The 21,693-nt window shown below is 40.5% G+C and overlaps 1 protein-coding gene across 1 annotated transcript in view; it reads right to left on the bottom strand.

Annotated features, from left to right (window-relative positions):
* The window catches only part of kcnq1.2 (potassium voltage-gated channel, KQT-like subfamily, member 1.2), a 164,149-nt gene that overhangs the window by 111,397 nt on the left and 31,059 nt on the right, over positions 1-21,693 (bottom strand). The window contains exons 12-14 of the mRNA XM_006782491.3: positions 19,319-19,345; positions 17,720-17,773; positions 16,950-17,067 (exon numbers count right to left, since the gene is read on the bottom strand). Of these exons, the coding sequence (XP_006782554.2) occupies positions 16,950-17,067; positions 17,720-17,773; positions 19,319-19,345 (199 nt within the window). The remainder of the gene's footprint in view (positions 1-16,949; positions 17,068-17,719; positions 17,774-19,318; positions 19,346-21,693) is intronic.

The following is a 21,693-nucleotide window of genomic DNA, read 5'->3' as shown; positions in this document are numbered from 1 at the left end:
ACTAAACTGCTCTGACTAAATAATCCGCCTTTGCTGGGCCAACTTAGACACTAAACAGTGGATGAAAACTTTTTCCAGATAACAGTGGAAGAGACTGATGATCACTGATGATTGTTCCATAAACAGTTTTGCTGGATAAAGAATTAATAACAGCATTACGCCTGTTTTCTTTCACAACAAATGAGGACTTGATTTAGATTTCGCAGAACACAAATGACCAACACAAACGCCATTTGTGAAAATTATGCTCATAAAGTCATATTTACTAATAAAATTTCAGCAAAAACAATGTTCTCTGCTCTTGTTGAAACAATTTATAGAGCTACTAGAAAGGGGGGCGAAAACACAGGGGAGGATGGAAAGAAAATGGAAACTGCTGGTGCGAAACCAAAACGAATTATTTAGTCAGCCCTGAGTCACACATTGTGCCTTTAACTGCTTCAGTGTTTATATTCAAAATGTGCTTTTTTTTCCCTTCTACAATGTACAAAAATGCCTCTCTCTATTTATCTAGAATGCGACACAAAGGAATCGCTTGCAGTGGCACACACATTCGAGTTGGTCTGCTTCCGCAGTCTTACAGATCAAGTGTGGAGAAGTGGGCGGACGCTGCCGGCACTGCCACTTGACAAACAGCTTGTTTTAATGCTCTCAATGTCCCCGTGAGACGAGCCCTGCCTCCCACCGGCGCACACTTGTCTTTTCCTCGTGAGTCCCAAACGCGACGTGAATCAATTTCACCCACCCCTCTGCCTCGCACAGACGTTTTCCTTCACCTCTGCCTCTCTAAAAATGACGCTGAATCAGTTGCATCAAATACCTGTAGGTCACACCGGACTACAATTATTCTTTAAAATACATCTCTGCAGTTGTTCATTTAAACTGAAGTTAAAAAAATATATATTATAAATCGTTTAGGTGGAACCGATGCCCACTGTGGTGTCATTCATAAAGAGAAAAGCCTCATCAATGAAAATTTCAAAGCTAACTTGTTGACCTTGTTGAAGCCTGAGAGGGAATAATAGTTTCACAATATGTCCAAAATGTTGAATTACTGTTACCAAGTTATTCGGGGATATAAAGAGTTAAAACACATAGCTTGAGATAACTTGTTTACTCTAAGTTATTTGGATTCACGTGATTATATTTGCCTTTGTGTTCCAATATTATTAAATAAATAATTTTTATGATCAGGAAACTGTCACTGAGTCCAATGATATTGGTCCCGTCACAGAAAGCAATGCAGCCTGTTGAGTCAGTTATGAGGTGTGCGTGTGTGTCTGTGTGTGTTTGTGTGACTGTGCTGGGGCAGTGGGTGTGCTGCCTGCTCACTTGTCGTCGACGTCATGAACCCAAAGGGCCTACAGAAGAATCTGTGCTCCTGTACACAATATCCTGTTTGGACTAAAGCGGCTCTTCTCACTCCTGTGCAGAAAAACACACACACACACACACACACACACACACACACACACACACACACACTCATACATTCTCAACGCCTCCCCTACCCCAAAACATAGAGCTTTGTTTTCACAGTTTTTCTCCACACACACATTTAACGGCTCTGATCAGCACATCACGTGCACCTTGTTCCGTGGGTTGTTAATCTAATACAATGAGGTGTTTGTGTTTCTGTGTATGTGTGTTGTTTAGGTGCACAGGTGGGCGAGTGGGTGGGCAGACAGGACGCTAATGTCGTTAATGAGTGACAACAATACGGGCCCTTTGCTTTTACACTTCAGTGTAAATGCGTTTGGGTCGCTAGGAGAGAATCACGATGCTCGCTTTGAGTGAGCTAAGCTGTGTGTACATGTGTTCGTGAGCACGTGTGCAGCAAGAGTTTACACACACACGGACACAATTACAACCTCTCACTGTTCGCACACAGAGCAATAAAGCAATAAAAGGGCCGCTTTGCATCCAATCTCCCTAGCTATCCATTCATTTAAATACATATCTGCAAAGACGGGCAGTGTGTATCAGCCTGCGTACAGTCATAAAACAACACCAAGGGAGAACCGAGTGAACAGTTCTGTGTGCACGGAGGAACTCCGCTTCCCGTAAAGCACACGATAAAAGTTACAAATTATGAAAAAGAGGGAAAAAAAGAAAAGAGAAAAAGAAAAAGCACAACCAGCCCAAAGGCAGATACCTCACTTCCCAAAAGAGAGCAGTGCATTTCCTGAAACTGACAACTGCTAGTACTTGTACTGAGGCCAAGAGTGAAAATGTGACAGAAACAGGCAGAAGGAAAGAGAGTAAGAGAGACAGTGGGGAGACGAGAGGAGAGCATATGTGTGACTTGAACTACAGTCTGGAAAAAGAAAACAATGTTATGTAAATACTAGAGTGACACACCAAGCAGAGCTTGCAGATTCAGAGAAATGCACAGGACACACTTTGTACATCCAAACAGATAGCACATTATTTTTGATCCGTGCTTTGCTACAACAGAGATAAAAGTGCCCGTTATCAACTCTTTTGGAACTGGCAGACCATACCTATTGTTCACAGGGAAACCGTAGCACAATGTCTGAAGAAGGGAAAACAAACAAACAAACTGAGCAGTACTGGACTGCAGAGAGAATGGCACAGCTCTGATAAAGTAAGGAAACTGTGGTTTTGTCAATCTGCACTTTTATCTGTTTCTCCTGCTCGAAAACAAGAAAAAAGGAGGGAGGGGCGGTGGTGGGACATGACCATGGTAATAGCAATGATGGCGGTTGGTGGTGTTAGTGTGGTGGTTTGGGGGCCACACCCGAATGCAGACACCAAACCCCTAAAAAACGTGGAGGTTTCCACTTGAGCTCAAACCTGTCCCCTCCGTTCTTCCTCACTCTCAGAGGATGAAATTGTTAAATCTACACGAAAACATCAAAACACAGAAAGAGCTCCGAGACCGTAGGCCAGACCATCCAAGGAGGAGTGATGTCGCTACAGTACAGCCTGCTGGTCAATGAGAGGAATTTATTTACCTCCCTGAGTCATAGCTCCCATCCTCCACTCGCCTCTGTACTGCTCACATTTGGGTTTTCTTTTTCTTGTTTGCTCTGCTGAGATACTCAGTTTTCTTTCCCTTTGGATTTTTATTCCACATGGGTAAAAAAAAAACCAATTATACACATGCCGTTAAAAAATACAAACCTTTTCTTAAAACACTGTTAATCAGGTCACAAGCTTTGATTACCAGATTTGTTGGCTGAATCTCCTATTAAGATGTAATTTAATTTAAATTAGATGTTATTTGCCAGGTACAGGTACATACTTTATTTTATGTGTCATTATATTACAGTAAGATGCTGCATTTTCTGTAGGACTATTCTAAAATAAATATAAAGTGCAGCAGTGTGCGCTTCTTTTACAGTCTCAATTTAAAAGTTACACATTTTGGGTATTTTTCGTTCTACAATTTAGGAAAAGGCCTTGATTATTTAAACACTAAGTTAAAAAAATTAATCAGAAATTTAAAAAAAAAATTTAATGTAAAATGTTTTTATATGTTTTGAGGAATTATTGCATTTAATACTGTATTACTCGTAGTATTTCTGTAATGTATTTGTAAAGTCCTGGCTAAACTACATCCTGACTTTATTAGTAATTACATCCAAATTGTTCCCAAAACAACCCCCTGTCTATCTTACAGATCTGTTTAGTGTTTGATTACCACGAGTATGTTTTGAGGCGCACCCATAACGGTCCACAAAGCTTTACCATAATAACCTACTTTGACAAACGCCAGCGCGTGTTGATGTTTTTCAGCTCACTGACGAACATTATCATCTGTCACCATCAAATGATCTCTGATCAGATCACACTACCCGCATTTATGCCACTCTCATTTCTAATCTATGCTTAGAAACGTCTTCTTGTTTCATTTTTATATCAATGTTCGAGCTGTGTACACCACATAACTTTAAAACCCGACAATAATGACCAGTAAATTAATTCGAATTTTATTTTTACATTTCGTGTTTTGGGGGGTTTATGGTTTATTTAAAATATTCAAGTGCATTCACACACACACACACACACACAAGCAGAAAACATTATCCATCTAGTGTCACACAAACACTCATTCAGTAGAAAGTATGAAAAAATTGAATTACATCTCAAATTGTATCTAATTATGCTGTATAACTTTGTTAACACATCTTCATAACCCTAAATAAGGCAGTGAATAACACATTAGTGTAGGGTATTGCATGTAAATTTTGTGAATTTACCACTTTCCAGGGGTCAAACCTGAACCAGTGACACTGCACTATTTTTGATCCACAGATACCCTCGCTGACTTTCTCCCCTGTTCTTCTGACGGGCTTTAAAAGAAAAGAATAAAACAGAGCTATAAAATTGCTTTAGTGTGCTGGAAAAAAAGCTTTATAGCACATATACACTTGCAGTATAAAGAGACCAGCCTTTCAGCACTAGCAGGGACTTATTTGGAAGGTTATTAGTCTCATTTACTGCTACAGCCCCTTGGGGGGCCTTTAATTAAGAACTGGGCTCTATATAGCTCCTATTAACAAGAGTGGAAAAAAATAAAGGTGCATGGAGGGGTCTGGGTGACACATCACCAAGGCTTACCTGGTCCCACTTTTTCATGATTTACAACTTTTCTTTCTTTCCACTAATTTAAAACATCTGTTCCCAGAGATATTTTAAGTCTTTGACCGATAACCTGCTGACTGCTTCTTTATTGCTGATACAAGGATTATATAATATACAGCAACAAGAAAGTCAGTTTTTTCTCTCTTTTTTCACTTTAATCCTCAAAATGGCTTACCTTTTTCCTCGTACTGCCATGTAAAATAAACTTCTAACGCCACACTTAGTGAGAAACGCAACCAGAACAGCACTGTGGTTGGGTTTCTCTAAGAAGAAAAGGCAAAACTTCTCAGTGGAACAGCTGCAAGTGTGTGAGCTTGTGAAACCGTGCCTCCTATAAATCTTGCAAAGTGCAAAGTTCCCTCGATGGTGTCATGATAGAAGCGATACTCGGGCAACTAATTTCAGGGCTTCATGTCACAGTGGTCAGTGTGATAAAGAAACGTTCTTAGGAGTGGATTTCAACTGAAGACAGATTTTTTTCTTTCAAAGAATTCACATAAATTCTGCTAAGTTGAACTACCAGGAAGTATAAGCTACCCGTTCTCAAAAAAAAGGAAAAACATATTTGTGGTCAGGTAACTGTGAATCGTTGCTTTTTCTCATGCTATTCAGCAACAAGTATTAGAAGACAGTTTCTTAAGACGTTTTTATACCACAAAAAAAATGTCATTTAAAACCCAATTCACAGAACACAACAGTCAATATGGACAATTACACCATGAATTTACACCTGAATTTTTATTGCAGTGAAATTCATATGAAAACTTCCATATTTCTCTGTATTCTTAAAAAATCTCCACACGGCCTTTCATTTTTCATACTTGTTATTGTTTGTAGACTTTCAAATACCCTAAAGATTTACAAAGTACAACTTCCAACTGTTTGTTAACACAAATATCTACTTTGCTATGATTTGATATTTGTGAGTCGCGTGGCAGCAACTCAATGCTTTAGGGTTGTAACCCGTTTAAAGCAACCTGCTGATTTTTAAATCAATAGTTGGGAAGAAAGGTTTTTAAGTGACTTTGTATGTGGAATGGCAGTTGGTACCGGACAAACCTGTGAGAGTATTTCATAAACTACAGGGATTTTCCACACATATCCATCACTGGTGTTTAAAGAGTATGATCAGGAAAAGGGAAAATGCCCAACGAGCAGCAGTTCTGTGGGCAAAAATGTGTTGTTGGTGTCAGAGGTCTGAGAAGGACGGCAAGACTGCTTTAAGCTGATATGAAGGCAACAGTAACTCGCTACAATCATGGAAGGAGTAGAGGAGCATTTCTGAATGCACATGTTAAACCTAGAACTACCTTGGACTAAAGCAGTAGAATAGACAATGTGTAACAGTACTACCATAGCACCAACTAAGCATCACTTTAACACTAGCCTACCTGAGTATTGTTGCTGACCGTGGGATGAGATGATACAGCACCTCTGGGATGAGATGGAATAGTAGAATCACATCATGGATGTGCAGCAACTGTGTGATGCTGTCATGTCAACAAGGACCAAAAGCTCTAAGGAATGTGGCACGAAGAATTAAGGCAGAAGGGGGTCCAACCTGGAAATAGCAATGTGTACATAATAATGTGGCCAGAAATATTTCACTCTAAAGGGAAGTATTATTAATCGAACTACACCCAAACCCTCCAACCTTATATTCAGTGGATGTATCCTTGACATGATGTCAGGACACATCCACATTCAACCTCTGGTTCAAACAGAGTGAGTCTTATTCAAACAGGTGGGACAGGCACTCGCCCAGAGTGGGAGTGAATACCCTCTCAAACACATCGGGGCATGTGGACACATGAACCATATTACAAGTTCCCCGGCGGCCAAAAGCTAGGCCAGAATGTTGCAGCTCCCCTTTGGTCAGCCCCTTTTCTCTCCAGCAGGTAAACGCCCTGGTCCACCATCTACCCCTGCTTGTGCGTGTAAGAGGGGAGAAACCGCAGCGCCCCACAGACGAGCGCCATCAATGGGCCCTCTATTCATCCGCAGGTTCGGAACAGTGGCCTCTCTGATGGAGCTCCAGCACCTGGCTGCCGATGGACACAACATCAGAGGCAGGGTGGTGGCAGCATCGGTCGTCAGACTCACCACACCTGAATAAACCCCCACCCCCTTCCTCGAGCCCACATCAAATAGCAGGACTGGTCTATTTGAAAACCTGAGAGTAGGAGAGCTGAGCAAAAAAAAAAAAAACAGTAGCTAAAGAGCTTCGCAAGGCAACAGGACTGGCTGTACAAACAGGTCACTCAGGTGCTGCTGCAGATTACTGTTTTTATTAACGAGAGCAAAGAAGAAACTGAGCCCTGTACTGAGGAAGGGGTGGTGGTGGTAGTGGCGGTGGGAGGCATAGGGGACAAGAACACGAAGCGAAACACACACGCAGAAGACGAGAGATCGTATTTATACAGGTGCTTCTAATGCGAGCGGAGAGGGAGGCACGCCTCGAGCACACAGCCAAGCATCTGCACAGAGTCCTCCAAGTAGGGACTGGGTTGGGCCTTACTTTGATTTCACTACAGTTAAAGTGGAAGCTGTCAGGATTAGTGCAAAGACTGCTGTGAAGTCTGCCGGGCAAACTAGACACACAGTCGCACACCAAGTATGAAGACCTGCTTTGCAACTAAGATATATGGAACAAAGCACACAAAGAAAAAAACATAAATGCAGTGTAGTTCTTCCTTTTTGTGGCATATTAATATAACTAACGCAGTAGGTTAGTTACTCCTGGTTACTATAAAGTAACGCCCCTCCCCCTCTCTATGTCTAATCTACAGCGTGAAATTAAAAGTAAAGTGGAGGTAAAACAAATAACCCCCTATTTCTGCCACACATTTTCTTTTTTTGTTCTTAGGTTTTATACTTTTTGTCTTTGCTGGGAGGTTTTTCCAAGTAATTTTACAGACTGTTTCGCTATTTTTACCATACCAGCTGTGCGGTGCCATTAATCACATGATTTAATTACAGTGTTTTGACATCTTTATTAAAATTATTATTGGCTTTGGGGTTTTTTTCTGTTTTGGTCCATAATGTGAATTTTTTTTCTTCTTCTTCTTCTTCTTCATAAAGTAACCTTGTTTGGGAATAATTAAAAAATAAATGCACCGTTCCAAACCATCTGGAGTTTATCTTCAGTTTGTTAATGGCTGTGCTCAAGTGGGAAAAAAATATCCCCCAGCCACCTTATCTTGACTTCCATTATTAGGCATCCTAATAATTCAATTTTAGGTAATTATGTTGGTTTCATTAGTTTATAATGTATATTCAGCCTGAACGTTAGCATGCATTACAGCCCATTAGCACAAACATCATTAACTAGAACCAAATGGTCAAACGACATTCTGGATGGAAACAATTAAATTATGAGGGCAGCTAACAAAAACACAAATTGTCATTACCTTTGTCCTCACGGGTGTGTAATTGTTAACAGCGCTCTGGTCTAATGAAAACAAACATTTTTCTTTCTTTCTTTTTTCTCAATATTTTCTTGTCCCTAAACAAAAGGATCGGCAGCCGTGACGTCACGGAGCTGCTCGGTGAATCAGGCTGTGAAAACAGAAATTTCCTGAGGTCATTTTCCTTTTCCATGATCTGCTTTTTTTCCCCCTTCTTCTTTGGGAATTGTGTCTTTGCAGTGGAAATGAAGAGAAACTGATGGTATAATTAAGGAGTGCAGGGCAGAGCATTTACAGCTGATTCCTAGGATTTTAAACGTGGCCCTGAGGCAGATGAGACCTGCAAACACAAGCATCTCCACTGACTGTTTTTTCCCCCACACAGTTTTATGGTCACCAGAAATAAGTGAGAATGTTGCATTTTTTAAAACATTTTGGGCAGTAATCAATAAAATAATCCTCATATAAGAGATAGGAAACATCCACACACTTTCTCTTTTGTTTTGGTTTTGCACATTCATTTATTTTTAGAAAAAATCTGATCGTTTCAGTGAAGTCTGGCTGCAACTTCAAATGCTATTAACTGTAGCCTGAACCCTGCACCACACCGGGATACCTCCAAAAACAGCATTGCGTGATTTGCTTGGTTCAGTCCACCTCTGTCTGCGCTCCAGATTGCAGATTTCATTAACGCTAATGGGGTCGAAAGTGGCACGCATATCTTTTAAAGCCACTTCATACGGACCTGGAAATAAACTGGATGTCACAGTTAGACATTGTGCTGATGAGCGAATCTTGTTTTTTCTGTTTAAAATTTTGTCTGGATGGGTTATTTATGCAGTACTTGCCTGCTGACTCGCTGGATTTTCCCAACCTGCGGTAAGAGGCCATAAAGAGGGCCTTCGCTTAGTTGTTGATGGTCCCCTCACCATAAAACCGTCCTAGAATCACCAACACCACTGAGGGGGAGTAAACATTCATCCCTAATAAGAGCAGCATGAGGTGCCTTCATTAATGCAGGATGGCTAGTGTAAAGCCAAACTAAAAACACTCTTTAATTTAAAAAATAAGTCCCCGAAAGTTCTCTTTATTGCTCTGTGTGTGACCTGCACATCATAAAACAAGGCCTTCAGATTCTCCTTTTGGCCTTGGAGGGAGAATTTGCTCATTATTTGGCAGTAGAGCAAAAGCAGACTTATCATTTCATTCACTATGTGAAAGCATTAAAACGGTCCATGATCTCAATATGGTTCTTTCTCCTTGTTTGACTCTTTATTATCAACTGTCTAATAAAAGCAAAAAACTATGTAGGCAAAAAGGTCATGCTTCGCTTTGTGCAGGTTTGCCAACTTTTGTAATTGTGTTACATGCTTTTGGCATGTAACAAGAGCTTTCAGGTTCTGCATAGTGCTCTCCTGCTACCAAAATTAATCTCATGCTAAAAAAAGAGGAAGCCTCAAAGCTACTTCTAATAAAAAAAGAAGTTCCATCTATGCAAAATGGAGCTTTGTTTTTGCATTCTGCTTTTGAGTTTTCTCAGCTATCAGATTTTCACCATGCAATATTGAATGAAAGAGTAAGGGTATATAGAAGCATTTGTAGCTAAGAAATATGTGAACAATTGCTCTGTGTTTACTTCATAAATGACTCGTAACATTTTAGTGTAATGCCGTGCAGAAGAAAGAACTAGGACCTTTTTTTTGCTGCCTTAACCACGATTCCAAAAAACTTGGGACACTGTTTAAATTGTAAATAAAATTAGAATGAAATGATTTGCAAATCTCCTCAAACCATATTTTATTCATGACAGAACACTGTAAACACAGCACCTTGAGCATCTTGAGGGTGACAAAAGCCTGGAAAAGTGAGCGGTATTAAATTATAAGAAAAACAACAACTTGAGGAACATTTTGGCACTGATTATGTTAACTGGCAGCAGGTCAGTAAAATCTTCATCTTAAAGAGCCTTTTTTGAGAAGTAAAATTGGACAGAGGTTGCCCAATCTGCAAAAGACTATGTCTACAAATTCTGGAACAACTCCAGAAAAATGTTCTTCAACATAATATTGGAAAGGCTCTGAATACCTTGTTATCTACAACACATATTATCATCAAAAGATTCAGTCAGTCTGCAGAAATCTCTGTGTGCAAAGGAAAAGGCCGAAAATCAGCACTGGATACCCGTGAGCTTTGGGCCCTCGGGCAGCACTGCATTAAAAACAGGTGTGATACTGTCATGGAAATCACTGCTTGGACTCTTCTTGAAATTACTGTATGTGAACACAGTTGACTATGCCATCTGCAAATACAGTCTGAAACTCTATCATGCAAAGAAGCCATATGGTAGCATGATTCAGGAACGCTGTCATCTAAAGCTCATTAAAAATGGACTGAGGCAAAGTGAAAAAATGGATCAAATTTAAATTTGAAATTCTTTTTGGAAAACATGGACACTGCATACTCTGAGCTAAAGAGGAGAAGGATCATCTAACTTGTTTTGATGCATGCTAAATCATCCAGAAAGTGGATAGTCTTCATTTGGACGTTGCATTTTTAATGTGTTTTCAGCTGAAATGCTATTTTTCCTGTTGCACTACAGGAAAGATGCTGAAGGTCAGTCAGTGTAGAGTCAGTAGAGACTGGATTGGAGTCAGTGTAACGTTTCTCTGGTGCATCCAGTAAGCTGGAAGTTTACCCACAAGTTGCGTGACTCCGTTTACCAAAAGCAGACACGGCATGCACGCGGATAATTAGAATCTGTGAAAAAAAATTTGACAAAAGAGTTATGAACACTGCAACAATTACACCACAAGACACCCAGCTAAAACCATGCCTGTAAAAAGGAAGCCAATTTAAACTTCTATTTTTCTCTAATGCCAGCATAGCTGCAGCATTTATGGTGCAACGTTTTTTGGCTCACTGAGAAGAATTAAAGCATTTCTAATCGTCCAAATGAGTAAATGCCGTGTGGAGGTCAGCATCCATATAATAAGCCAGAGTCTGTAATAAGATTAAATACTGAATATGCTTCCATACATCTCTGTTATCCAGAGGATATGAATCAGTGTGTGGCTGCTTTACTGCTCCAAGACTATTTTCTGTCTTTTGTAGGCTCTAGAAATTGGCAAAGAGTCAAGAAGCCGGGCACAATTAGTTCTTTTCTTTCTCTTTTTTTTTTTTTTTCTATCTAGTCATAAAGCAGCAGTACTCAGGCAGCTTTTCTTGTAGCAGGGCAGGAGGCTGATCTTACCTCGTCCATTTGTCTGTGTGCGTGTGTGTGTTTCGCGCATGTGCCCAAAGCAGGGCTCTCGCCTAGTCTAATTTGTCATTATAATACTTGGCAGAAAGGCCACAAAATTTTAAGAGGATTTACTGGGTATTTTAACATTAGATTCACTGTTGAATCTTACATAAGGTCCCATAAAACTACCTGGCCTACACATGTTTTGAAGCAAACAGTTGAGGAGACTGGTGAAGGGGGGTGCAAGTGACATTACTCAGTGTTTAAAAAGACTCCCACGACAGACAGCAATGCATTGGAGATTTTTCCCCTCTTGACTAAGTACCATATGTTGGAAATCATGCCGTCAATATCAGAGTACAGTAGACAAGACTGGGATACTGAGGCCACACGGACAAAAAGTCAATTTGTTCGGAGAGCTGCACAAAAGACGCTGGTTCCTAAGGAGCGAGAGGCCCCTACTTGAAGAGAGCAGGCCGTGATGCATGTGCATCTGTGCCTTCAAACCCTCCTGTGGTGCTGCACTGGCTTTTTTTTTTCCATTGTTTCTCTCGTCTTAGTTTGTGAGAGGGGAACTAATTAAGATCTGCCTGCAGGTGGCCCATGCTGACTTTTACAGGTCTGAAAGGAGTAGGAGGCCACACCCAGAAGGGAAAAGGGGTGACAGCCTCAGGTCACAAGACGACACAGATTCTAGATCTGGCACTGCAACTAGGGGAGTTATTGGGTACACGGAGAGGCTGGAAAGAGTCAAGGAGAACAGAAAGAAACAAGTAAATTAGAGCAGAAACCAGGGGGAGAGAGGACACAATCACTGCAATCAGCTAAACAAGGCCTTCCTCTGTTTAGGGGCTAAGAAGTGTACTTGGAAACATTTACTCATTCTCCAAGAGGGTAAATGTCAATCTGCTGCGGGGTTGGGTTTAGGATCAGCAGCCCTGCTGGGGTTTGTTATGATTTCATTAAACAGCCAACCACTAAATCTCACAAATTTACAAAATCAGAGTGCGTGACAGTACGTGAGTACACACACAGCACATCACATCAAAACCACTAAGCCACTAGGTTCTCACATGCGTGTACACAATCCACGGAAACAAGTGTTTGCTTGAATCGTACCAAAACCAAGTCTCATTTGCAGGAGGACAGGTAAACAAAGAGCAAAGGGCATGTTTTTAAAAAAAGGAAGAGTTACATTGATGACTGTGAAACAAGTGCATTTAATGTCTGTGTTTCTTCACTTTGTGTCCCTTTTAAAAAAAAAAAAAACACAACTTATTTCATGGAACCTATAAAAGAATCACAGTGAGACGCTTTGAAACAAACAGGGCAAACAACAGTGACGTAACAACAGTGAGCTTGTGCATGTCTGGGGTTCAGAGGAACAAAGACATGATTGCGTGCGGACGCTGCCCCGCACCACTTCCTCTTCAGAAGCCCAGAGACATCACAGCCAGCTGTATTGATGTCTCTCTCTCTCTCTCTCTCTCACATGTGAATAAACATACATGCAGGCACATTTTGGGGGTAGTCTGCTTTAGTGAAGCCAAACAAACAGTGGAATGTTCCAGCCGCTGCTGTCGCTGAAAAATTAAAGCGATAGAGATACCAGAAATGTAGAATGAATGAACAAGTGGCAACCGTCGCTACAGAAAGAGTCAAACTCACATTACAGCTGGAAGCTGTGGAAGGAAGTCCAAAACATTTCAGAATATAAAGTAACAGAAAACTGATATAGCGTGGGCGCACGCAAGTCGCCCAGGGCAGAAAGGGTGGATCTAGTAGCTGCAGAAATCCAGATAAGGATGGCAAATGACAGCGTTGTCCTTGGTGGCGTGACACCAGGGGCAAAACAAACCCGCTGCTATGGGAGTGCCCAGCGAGGCCCAAATATGAGCTTGGCTGTTACAGCTGAAAGTTATGGGCACAGCAGCCCTGAGATGGATACAAATGAAAACAAATTACTGTCTGTCTCTGGAGCTCACTCTCACACACTCAAAGGGTCTCACACCCACACGCAAACTGTCACGCACAAACACACGTAAGGCAAAAAAAAAAAAAAGAGCATGTGGAAGATAAACAGACGCAGATAAACATAGCTGTCACTAAGGAAGTCCAGGTTTTTATCAGATTCATTTAAGTATTTCCCAAGTGCAGTTAAATAGAGCAAGAGGTTTTTAACAAAGCTTTTACAAACATACTAGCTTGGCCATTGGGATGCTTAATTTAGTTTCTGTGTGCAAAGTAAATGAAACTATTTCTGAAAAACATCCAGAATAACTTTCACATTGGACTACTGGAGGTGGTTGATCACGAGGAGCGACGTATGTTTTGAGTTGTCGTGGTGGTGTTGGAAAACAAAGCGATGACTCAGACTGAGTTTTGCTGCTTGAGGTTTTCTTTTAAAGTCTTCACACAACCTTCTGTCCTCATTATTCCTTCTACCTTGTTGAGATTCCTAGTTCCAGACATACTGAAGTGTCCCCACGGCTTAATATTCCCAGCACTGTTTCACTGTGGGGATGGAGTTCTTGTGGTTGTAGGCCTTTCCCTTATTTCTCCAAACATAAGCAGCGTCTCTGTGGCCAAAGAGCTCTAGTTTTGTCTCATCTGATCAAAGGATGCACTTCCAGTCCAGGTTGTCCTCAGCATACTTCAGTGTGGCTTAAAGGTGTCTGTGCTTCTTGAGTTTTTCTTGGTCTGCAACCTCTCAGTCCATTCCTGTGCAGGATTCTAGTGATTAACTTCTTTGAGACTCCAATTTCTGACTAAGATAAGTCACTAGCAGTGTTTCCAGAGTCTTTAGACACATTTCTCACTAGATTTCTTTACAATCTTTGAAATATTTTGCTTGCTGCCTCTGCCAGGCTGTGTTGCTCTCTTTGAATTTCACTTGGAAACAACGTGATAACTTTATATATCTACCGCCTCCTTTGTCAGCAATTCAGTTTAACTTGATTTTACAAGTTTTGAGCATTACAAAGTTAAAACACATCATCAAGTACCTTTAAAATGTCAAACTTGAAATTTTATAGTGAGGCTAATAATGTTGTATTTATCTATATAGTATACCATAATGTTCCCTATGTGTTACAATAGATAATTGCAAAAAACTAGGAAAGATTAAGTTCATGTAAGTTATAAATAAAGTTTCTTTGCGTATTCGTTTTTTTTTAAACATATGTCACTATACATGGGCACACCTGTCTTGTTTCCACTGATCATATAATAATGGCGTCAATCTATTCTACACTAGACAACAGCAATGAACAATCAACACAGCATGTAGTAACAAGATGAGCTCCTTTCTGTTCCAAGAGTTCCAGATAAAGGTAAATCAGTACTTTTATCATAAAAATATATGTTTTACGTAATCACATTTTACAGGAGTGGCAAACACATCAACTGATAAATAGGGGTTTAGTTAGTTTCGGAGACTATACTTGCAAAATCTTACATTTTCCACAGCGTCCCTCTGACCAGCAGATAAGATCAGGGGGGCATGGAGGGATGACGAGGTTAAGAAAAGAAAAACAAAGAAAAGAAAGGAAAGAGATAAAGCAAAACAGCAAGAGAGTCAGTGGAATTCAAGTGCTTTATGGAGGAACAATCCTGGACCAACGCCACAAACAAGCAGGGGAAAAGCCTGCAAGAGAAAGAGTGGAAGCATTCTTGTGCAACTTGCTATTGAAATTGGTTTTGTTAAAGTTCAAATAAGAACCAGAACTGGCTTCAACTGTGGGTGAAGAGGATTTTATTACGTCTCAGATATATTGAACTCGAATTAGAACTTGATGGATATTGTTGTATGGTTTCCATCTACCGTGGAAGTGATTCTGTATTCCTCACAGAAGTGCACAAAGCTTTTAGGTTTCCAGAGAGCAGAGAAAGGGGAACAAAAAAAGCAGGCAAACCAGATATGGCAGTGAGTGATGGATGTGTTTCGCAGAGCCATAGCAGACTGAAGAACGCCTATTCAGAACTTATTCCGGTTTCTTCCAGAATAACAATAACACCACTAACCCATCACAATGTCAACCAAATTGAACACTTAACAGCAGATTCTGGATGACAACACTCTCCACCAACACCTTCAAACTACATATCAGAGACTTGGAAAATCACTGCCAAGTGTCAGTGAAGCTGTTCTTGTGACACATGGTTGTCCAACACCTTACTTAGAGCATTTTCACATCTGAGGTATTTAGTTCATTAGATGGAACCTCATTTTCCAACCATGATGTGGTTTGTTTGTGCAGATGTAAAAAGGGTAAGGAGCAAAGCAACCTCTCCAACACCCTTTTAAGGCGGTCCGGTTCCAAATGAACTCCAGAGTTCCTTTATGTTGAGATTGGGATTTAGTTTCAACCCAACTACCAGATGTACAGTGAAAATCTGAGCCAATCGCCTTCCTGTAGCCAGGAGTAAATTCTCTACATTTTCCACATGGTCCAAAACACAGCACCTTCTTCCTGTACTTACTTTAGTTGGCCAAAACACCCAATGAAAGTTCTTGCATGGTGACATGGTCACATTTTGGTTCACTTGGTGTTTTCTCTGTGAAAAGAAACCAAACCGCAGGAGGACGCTACAACTCGACAACTCAAATCATCAACTGATTTGGACCACAGTAAACAAACTGTAGGTGTGAAAACACCCTAAGACACTTGAAGCTGGGGGGGTTTTCACTCCAAGGACAAAACCATACAAGTGCCTCAGTGCGGTACAATTAAAATTACTACATGTTTACAGTACACAAGTTCTTAATTGTGCATTAAAAAATGCTGGCGATCACTTTGAGAAATGCACACTTTGGCCTGTCTACATATTTAACCGACCCGAACTCTTCCACGGCATGCATTATAAATTTCTCTTTGATATTTGGGTTGATTGGGACCTGATGAATGTAAAAACAAAGAACTACCAGGTTTGTTTGTTTTTTACCTATTTTTTGTTTCTAAGAAAAATGAGAGCCACATATGAGGATATTCGTTTAAAATTTCAATAGAACAGTAGCAGTATAATGTCAGGATATCGAGCCCTTGTAGAGCAAAATTGAGTATTTTGGTCTAAATAACCTAAAATGTGATGTCCACAAAGTAGGAATCAACCTTTTTACCGCCCATAATCTTTTAAGCCTCCAGCCTTCAGAGTTTAGTCTTTAGGGACTCTGTATTACTTCTCAATGCAGCAGGTAAACACCAATCTGGAGGTAATGATGCCTCACTTATTTAAGACTTATTTAGAACACACCCTACTGATATATCTGTGCAAAACCTTCCCGCTTTTGAACACTTGGACACACATTGGACCAGCAAACAACATCAGTGAATTCTCTTCTGCTGAGGGCATGTGACGACAAGCCGGCTGCTCCATAACGTGTTATGTAATCAGCTGAGAAGGATCTCTTTGACATTTCTCACAAGACTAAAGGGATAATCCCCTTTACACCACTACGTACCTGATATGGCCGTTGAGTCTCTTTAACCCTCAAGGGAGTTGGGGAAAAAACAAATACATTTAGAAAGCAGCTAGAGGGGCTCTCTGTTTTGACAAAAGGCCTTTCAACTGAATGACCAGTAGGAAAATCAGTATATTATAGATCAGTGAATAAAGGTCAGAGCTGGGTGATGGATGGGAAGAAAATGGGGCCTTAAGAAAGGAAGGAGGCGAAGCTCTCTGGGACTTACTGAGTTTTGTCAGTTACCACAGGCAGTGGAATATCCTCGCTCATGTCGTCTAGCTCATCAGTTAAGCTGTTGGCTCGGGAGATATCGATGGACGTACTGTTATTAGGACTCCTCTTCACTGCAACGACAGAAATATAACATTTCAATTCAATTTAATTCATTTCAGTTTTATTTCTATAGCACAAAATCCCAACAAAAGACGACTCAAGGTGCTTTATATCTGGAAAAATAGAGAGAAAAGAATCAGACCACCACCTATGAGCAAGCACTTGGTGTCAGTGGGAAGGAAAAACTCCCTTTTAACAGGAAGAAACCTCCGGCAGAACCAGGCTCAGGGAAGGGCGGTCATCTGCCATGACCGGGTAGGGGTGAGGGGAGTGTGATAGGACAGCAACTACACTTCCAGATACAACTTTATACACAGTTAACTAATACAAAAGGGATGTTTTTAAATGGGTCGAGTGAAAGGGTGTTTTTTTTTAAAAGGTTTTAAAGTTGTGAGTGGCTATAGAGTGTGAAGATGTCACACACTGCGGTACCAAATGCATAATAACTCGCAACAACGCACGGACACTTTACCAAACCACAGTTTGGCGTCTGAGTTCTAGTATGCGTCACACAGTAACAAAAGTACCTCGTGGGTTGATCGGAAAATGTATGATGTAAGATTTCATTGTAAGATTTCATTACAATATAAGACACACAGCATTGTGATATGATTTAAGGCAGAGATACGAAGGGGGGAGAAAACTGAAAAAACTGAAAGGTACCTGGAGAGCCAGGACAGCTCAGAGTGAAAGATGACCAAGAATGTTGAGGAGGGCCTGAAGCCATGAAAATTAATTAAACCAGAAGGGGAAGGGAGAAAAACAGAAGAAAGGGGGTAAAAATGAGACTTAAGAATATAAGAAATAAACACACTCATCATGCATTTAATGGCATTTAAAGAGCATACTCGCTACAGTACAGCAAAGGCGCTGCAGTTCTGAATGAACTTTAGAAAAGGATGCAAAAAAACTTTTTGTGACAGTGTACAGTATCAATACAGGTTCAATAAATCAATCAAACATGTAGCAATTTGTTTGAAATAATTGTCGCAGACCAGCTAGGAGGAAAAGAAAATGTATAAGAGAAACAACATAACGAGAAGCTGAAATTGCAGTACTCTGTTTCAACAGTCTAGCCAGCTGGCTGCTGGTGCAGGCAAAAACAACAGCACAGAACATCATGTGTAGCAGGGTCTTGACCTGCAGTCAGGCTGTCAGCAGAGTTTGACGTGCCTCTCCTCCAAACCACCGAGCCTCTATTGTGATAAAGAATGGAGAGGCAAATCTTCGTCCAAGAACAGAATGACCATTCCAATTCAAGCAAAAGGCATTCAACCTCTCTTGTGTTCCATCATCGAGTTTGTTTGACATTGTCCAACGCGGAAGCAGAGATATCCAGAGAGAGGGAGTGGAGAGAAGTGAGAGGAATAGATTCTACCCAGAGCCACTTTTAACAGCAACTTCACATCACTGAAGAAGACATTAACAGGCTTATTGGCTATAAAAACAAGACAGGGGTTTATTCACAATCTGGTTAATCTGCTCCACCATTCTGAATGTTTTCGGTGAAGGCCGTGGTCCACAGGAAAAGGAGAAAGGGAGAGGGGAGTGCAGAAACAAGATTGCAATAGAAACAGAGTGAAAGTGCAGCCGATTCATTGAGAGATTCTCACAGACGGGGACTCGGGTGGGGCCAGACAGATAAGTGGAGCGATAAGCTGGACACTGACTAAATCAAACAATGACCAGTTTAGTTCTAACCACTAGAGCTCCACAATGGCAGCTTATCAACTCCACAACCCCGCTCCCTCCCTGCCTCTTTTCAGCGTCCCAGTCTGGGTCCCCACGGTCCCCAAGGCCCCTGTCCAGCCCCGTTCCTCGCCCATGATGTTGGCAGGGCACCCAGTAAAGAAAACAGGCGGGTCAACATGGGCCCAGTCTCTCTGCTTGGCTCTGGTTTGGTCTAGCTGAGCACAAAGGCTCAGCCAGCCAGCAAGTCTAATTAAAATACTGTCTGGGCCACATTACATAGACAGGCTAGCTAATGATTAACAAAGGCAAGTGGAAGAAAAAGCACTATTTAGCCGGTGAAAGGTGCTACTGGTTACAGTGCAGTGATATTTATTGCATGTGCTCAGTCTTTTTGGTTGGTTTCTATAGAAATAATGAACATAGTGTGACATTTTTTTGAATTCAGCACTGTAACGTAAAAGATTACACAACGGAAACTTCAGATATGGTGGCATCAACCACTGAACCAGCTTGCTTAAAGCACTTTGTTGACATTATCACATATAAGATGAAATGATCTGGTATACTCACCTGATTGCCTGAGCATCCTGGTGATTCCTATAAAAAACAACAAAAAAATGCACAGTCTGACTATGTTTTCAACTATTTTTCACACCTTCATCTTTTCCTTTCATGAAAAATGAGTAACTTGTGTTAAAAGTAAGCCAGATACAGCTGCAAATGTGCATTATTACTAGAAGGCAATATTACCCTGTAAATCTACTTCCTGCTGCTAAGCATTTCACTTGTGGGTAAGGGAAGAGATATCCCATAGCGGCAATGGCAATAAACCATCAAAGTGAAATTGACCAACTTCCCAGCAAGCATGAGTATAAATTTATAATTTAAGTTCTTCAGTGCTGTAAATGTTAATGCGTGTATACACAGTTCTTTCAACACTGTTTTCACTTAGGATCATCAAGACGCCTCAGTGAATGGTGACATTTCTTAGCAACAACTACTGAATGACTGCGGGTAAATTATTTTTAAGAAATCCAGCCCGGTGCCAAGTTGAAAGAGTGTCGGTTAAAACAATAAAACAGCCCTGGTTTAGACAGTTGACATTGCAGATGTCTGTTTTATGGGTGGATCTGAAGCAGAGATCATACAGTGCCGTGCTGTTTAAACTCAGACGTTATAATTAGTGACAGCAGGCTGCAGACTTCGGCTTCTTTCAATGGTTTTATGTCATCCATAACTTGTTCCAATTCCGTTTTCCACTCCATAGTCTTGCAGTCTTTCATGTGTATCTATTTAGTATTATTTATTGTTTACACAGAGTATTTTTAACATTTAAATTTGCTTGGCTATGTATAAATATGTGGATGGATGCTTAACAAAATTTCTTAAATAATTTGTTTAATATCAACTTTGATTTGGTTGCTTTCAATCCCCACATACGTGCAGCCATATGTTTTCCTTCATTATCTGAGATCCACCTAATTAAGCAGACAACTACGTATGTTTTCCTCTGTGCAGTTTGTTCTTCTAGCAATGGTCTCGCCTTTATGTCAAGTTTATGTCACTCCAGCTCCTTTTAAGATTCCGTGCTTTGACAGGAAAAACTCATAAAGTGCATTTATTAACCTGGCGTCTGGGTCAGTTCATTTAGTGGGGTTGGCTTTTAACACAGGAAGCTAAACCACTTCTCTCTTTAACTAATTATCAATCATAAACTGTGTCTGTAGACCTGCATTTAAAGTAGACGTCCCTATTGATATGAACTGGGCTGCAATGAACTGGGTGCCGCCAGGCCAGATTTTTCACTATGTGAATAATGAATAATAATGGCTTTGGTATGACCAAGGAATTACTAAAATGCAACTGGCATTACAACAAATTCCCACTTGTAACTTGCTGACAAGCTGGCGTTTTAAAGATTTTTCCATTTAAGCCCACTGTGAATTTCTGTGGCCAGCGCGGGGGACAAGTGAAGCAGTAAAGAGCTTGTAACCATGACCTCTAATCACCACTGAAGCTGTAATGGCTTCCACATGGCTTACACCTGGCAGCCATCTTGGCTCTAAAGGGATCAGGATAGAGCCCCTGTTTACTATGTGAAAAGAAGGAACTAGTGCTGCTCAGATAAACCTCCTTCTATAATGATTGTAGCGCATATACAGGTATGTATATATTCACGTATCTACTCTATCTCCTCCTTGATGGGTAGGCAAATCTAAACGAAACTTTACACAAAAACTGTTACATATTCAGTGATTATTAGCATCTAGATGTTTTGTTTGTTTTTGGGGTTTTTTGGTTTTTTTTTAGATTTACGATAAATCCAAACTGTTTTGAGCTTCTTCCCTGCAAATGCAATGTTACGTTCTCCATTTGAGTTTGTTTCACGGCACGCTAAACGTATGTTGCATAAATTCAAAATTTGTATTGGCGATAGAATTTTGTTCAAGTCACCACAACATAAAGATTTTTTTTTTTAAAGCACAACAGGCCTGGCATAAACCACCCACATGTTAGGTCGCTAGCTAACGGTCACAGTTTATCAGAATCAGAATAATTTAATAATCCCTAATGAAATTTTGAAATTTGGTTTATGAACTGAGAGCACCAAGTTGTTATCTTTTGGAAGCAAGAGGCTCTAGAAGACTCAATATGATGATGATGATGATGATGATGATGATGATGATGATGATGATGATGATGATGATGATGATGATGATGATGATGATGACTACTTTTTAGCACTACCAATACAAAGCTTCACAATTATGAACAATGAGATGACTGTTATGATTTAATATTATTTAACATGTTCTTTTCTCATGCAGAGTGCAATTACTTACTAGCTGGCCACAAATGCTGCCATAAAAGCAATGCACATCATGTGGAACGACTGCTGAGCGGCAGTCAATCCTCATGATGTGCATTGCTTTTATGGCAACTCT

Source organism: Neolamprologus brichardi, chromosome 7 (genome assembly GCF_056152115.1).
Source record: "Neolamprologus brichardi isolate AB-2024 chromosome 7, ASM5615211v1, whole genome shotgun sequence".
Classification (NCBI taxonomy): Eukaryota; Metazoa; Chordata; class Actinopteri; order Cichliformes; family Cichlidae; genus Neolamprologus; species Neolamprologus brichardi.
The sequence above is the reverse complement of the archived record's forward strand: the minus strand, read 5'-3'. Positions and strand labels throughout refer to the sequence as shown.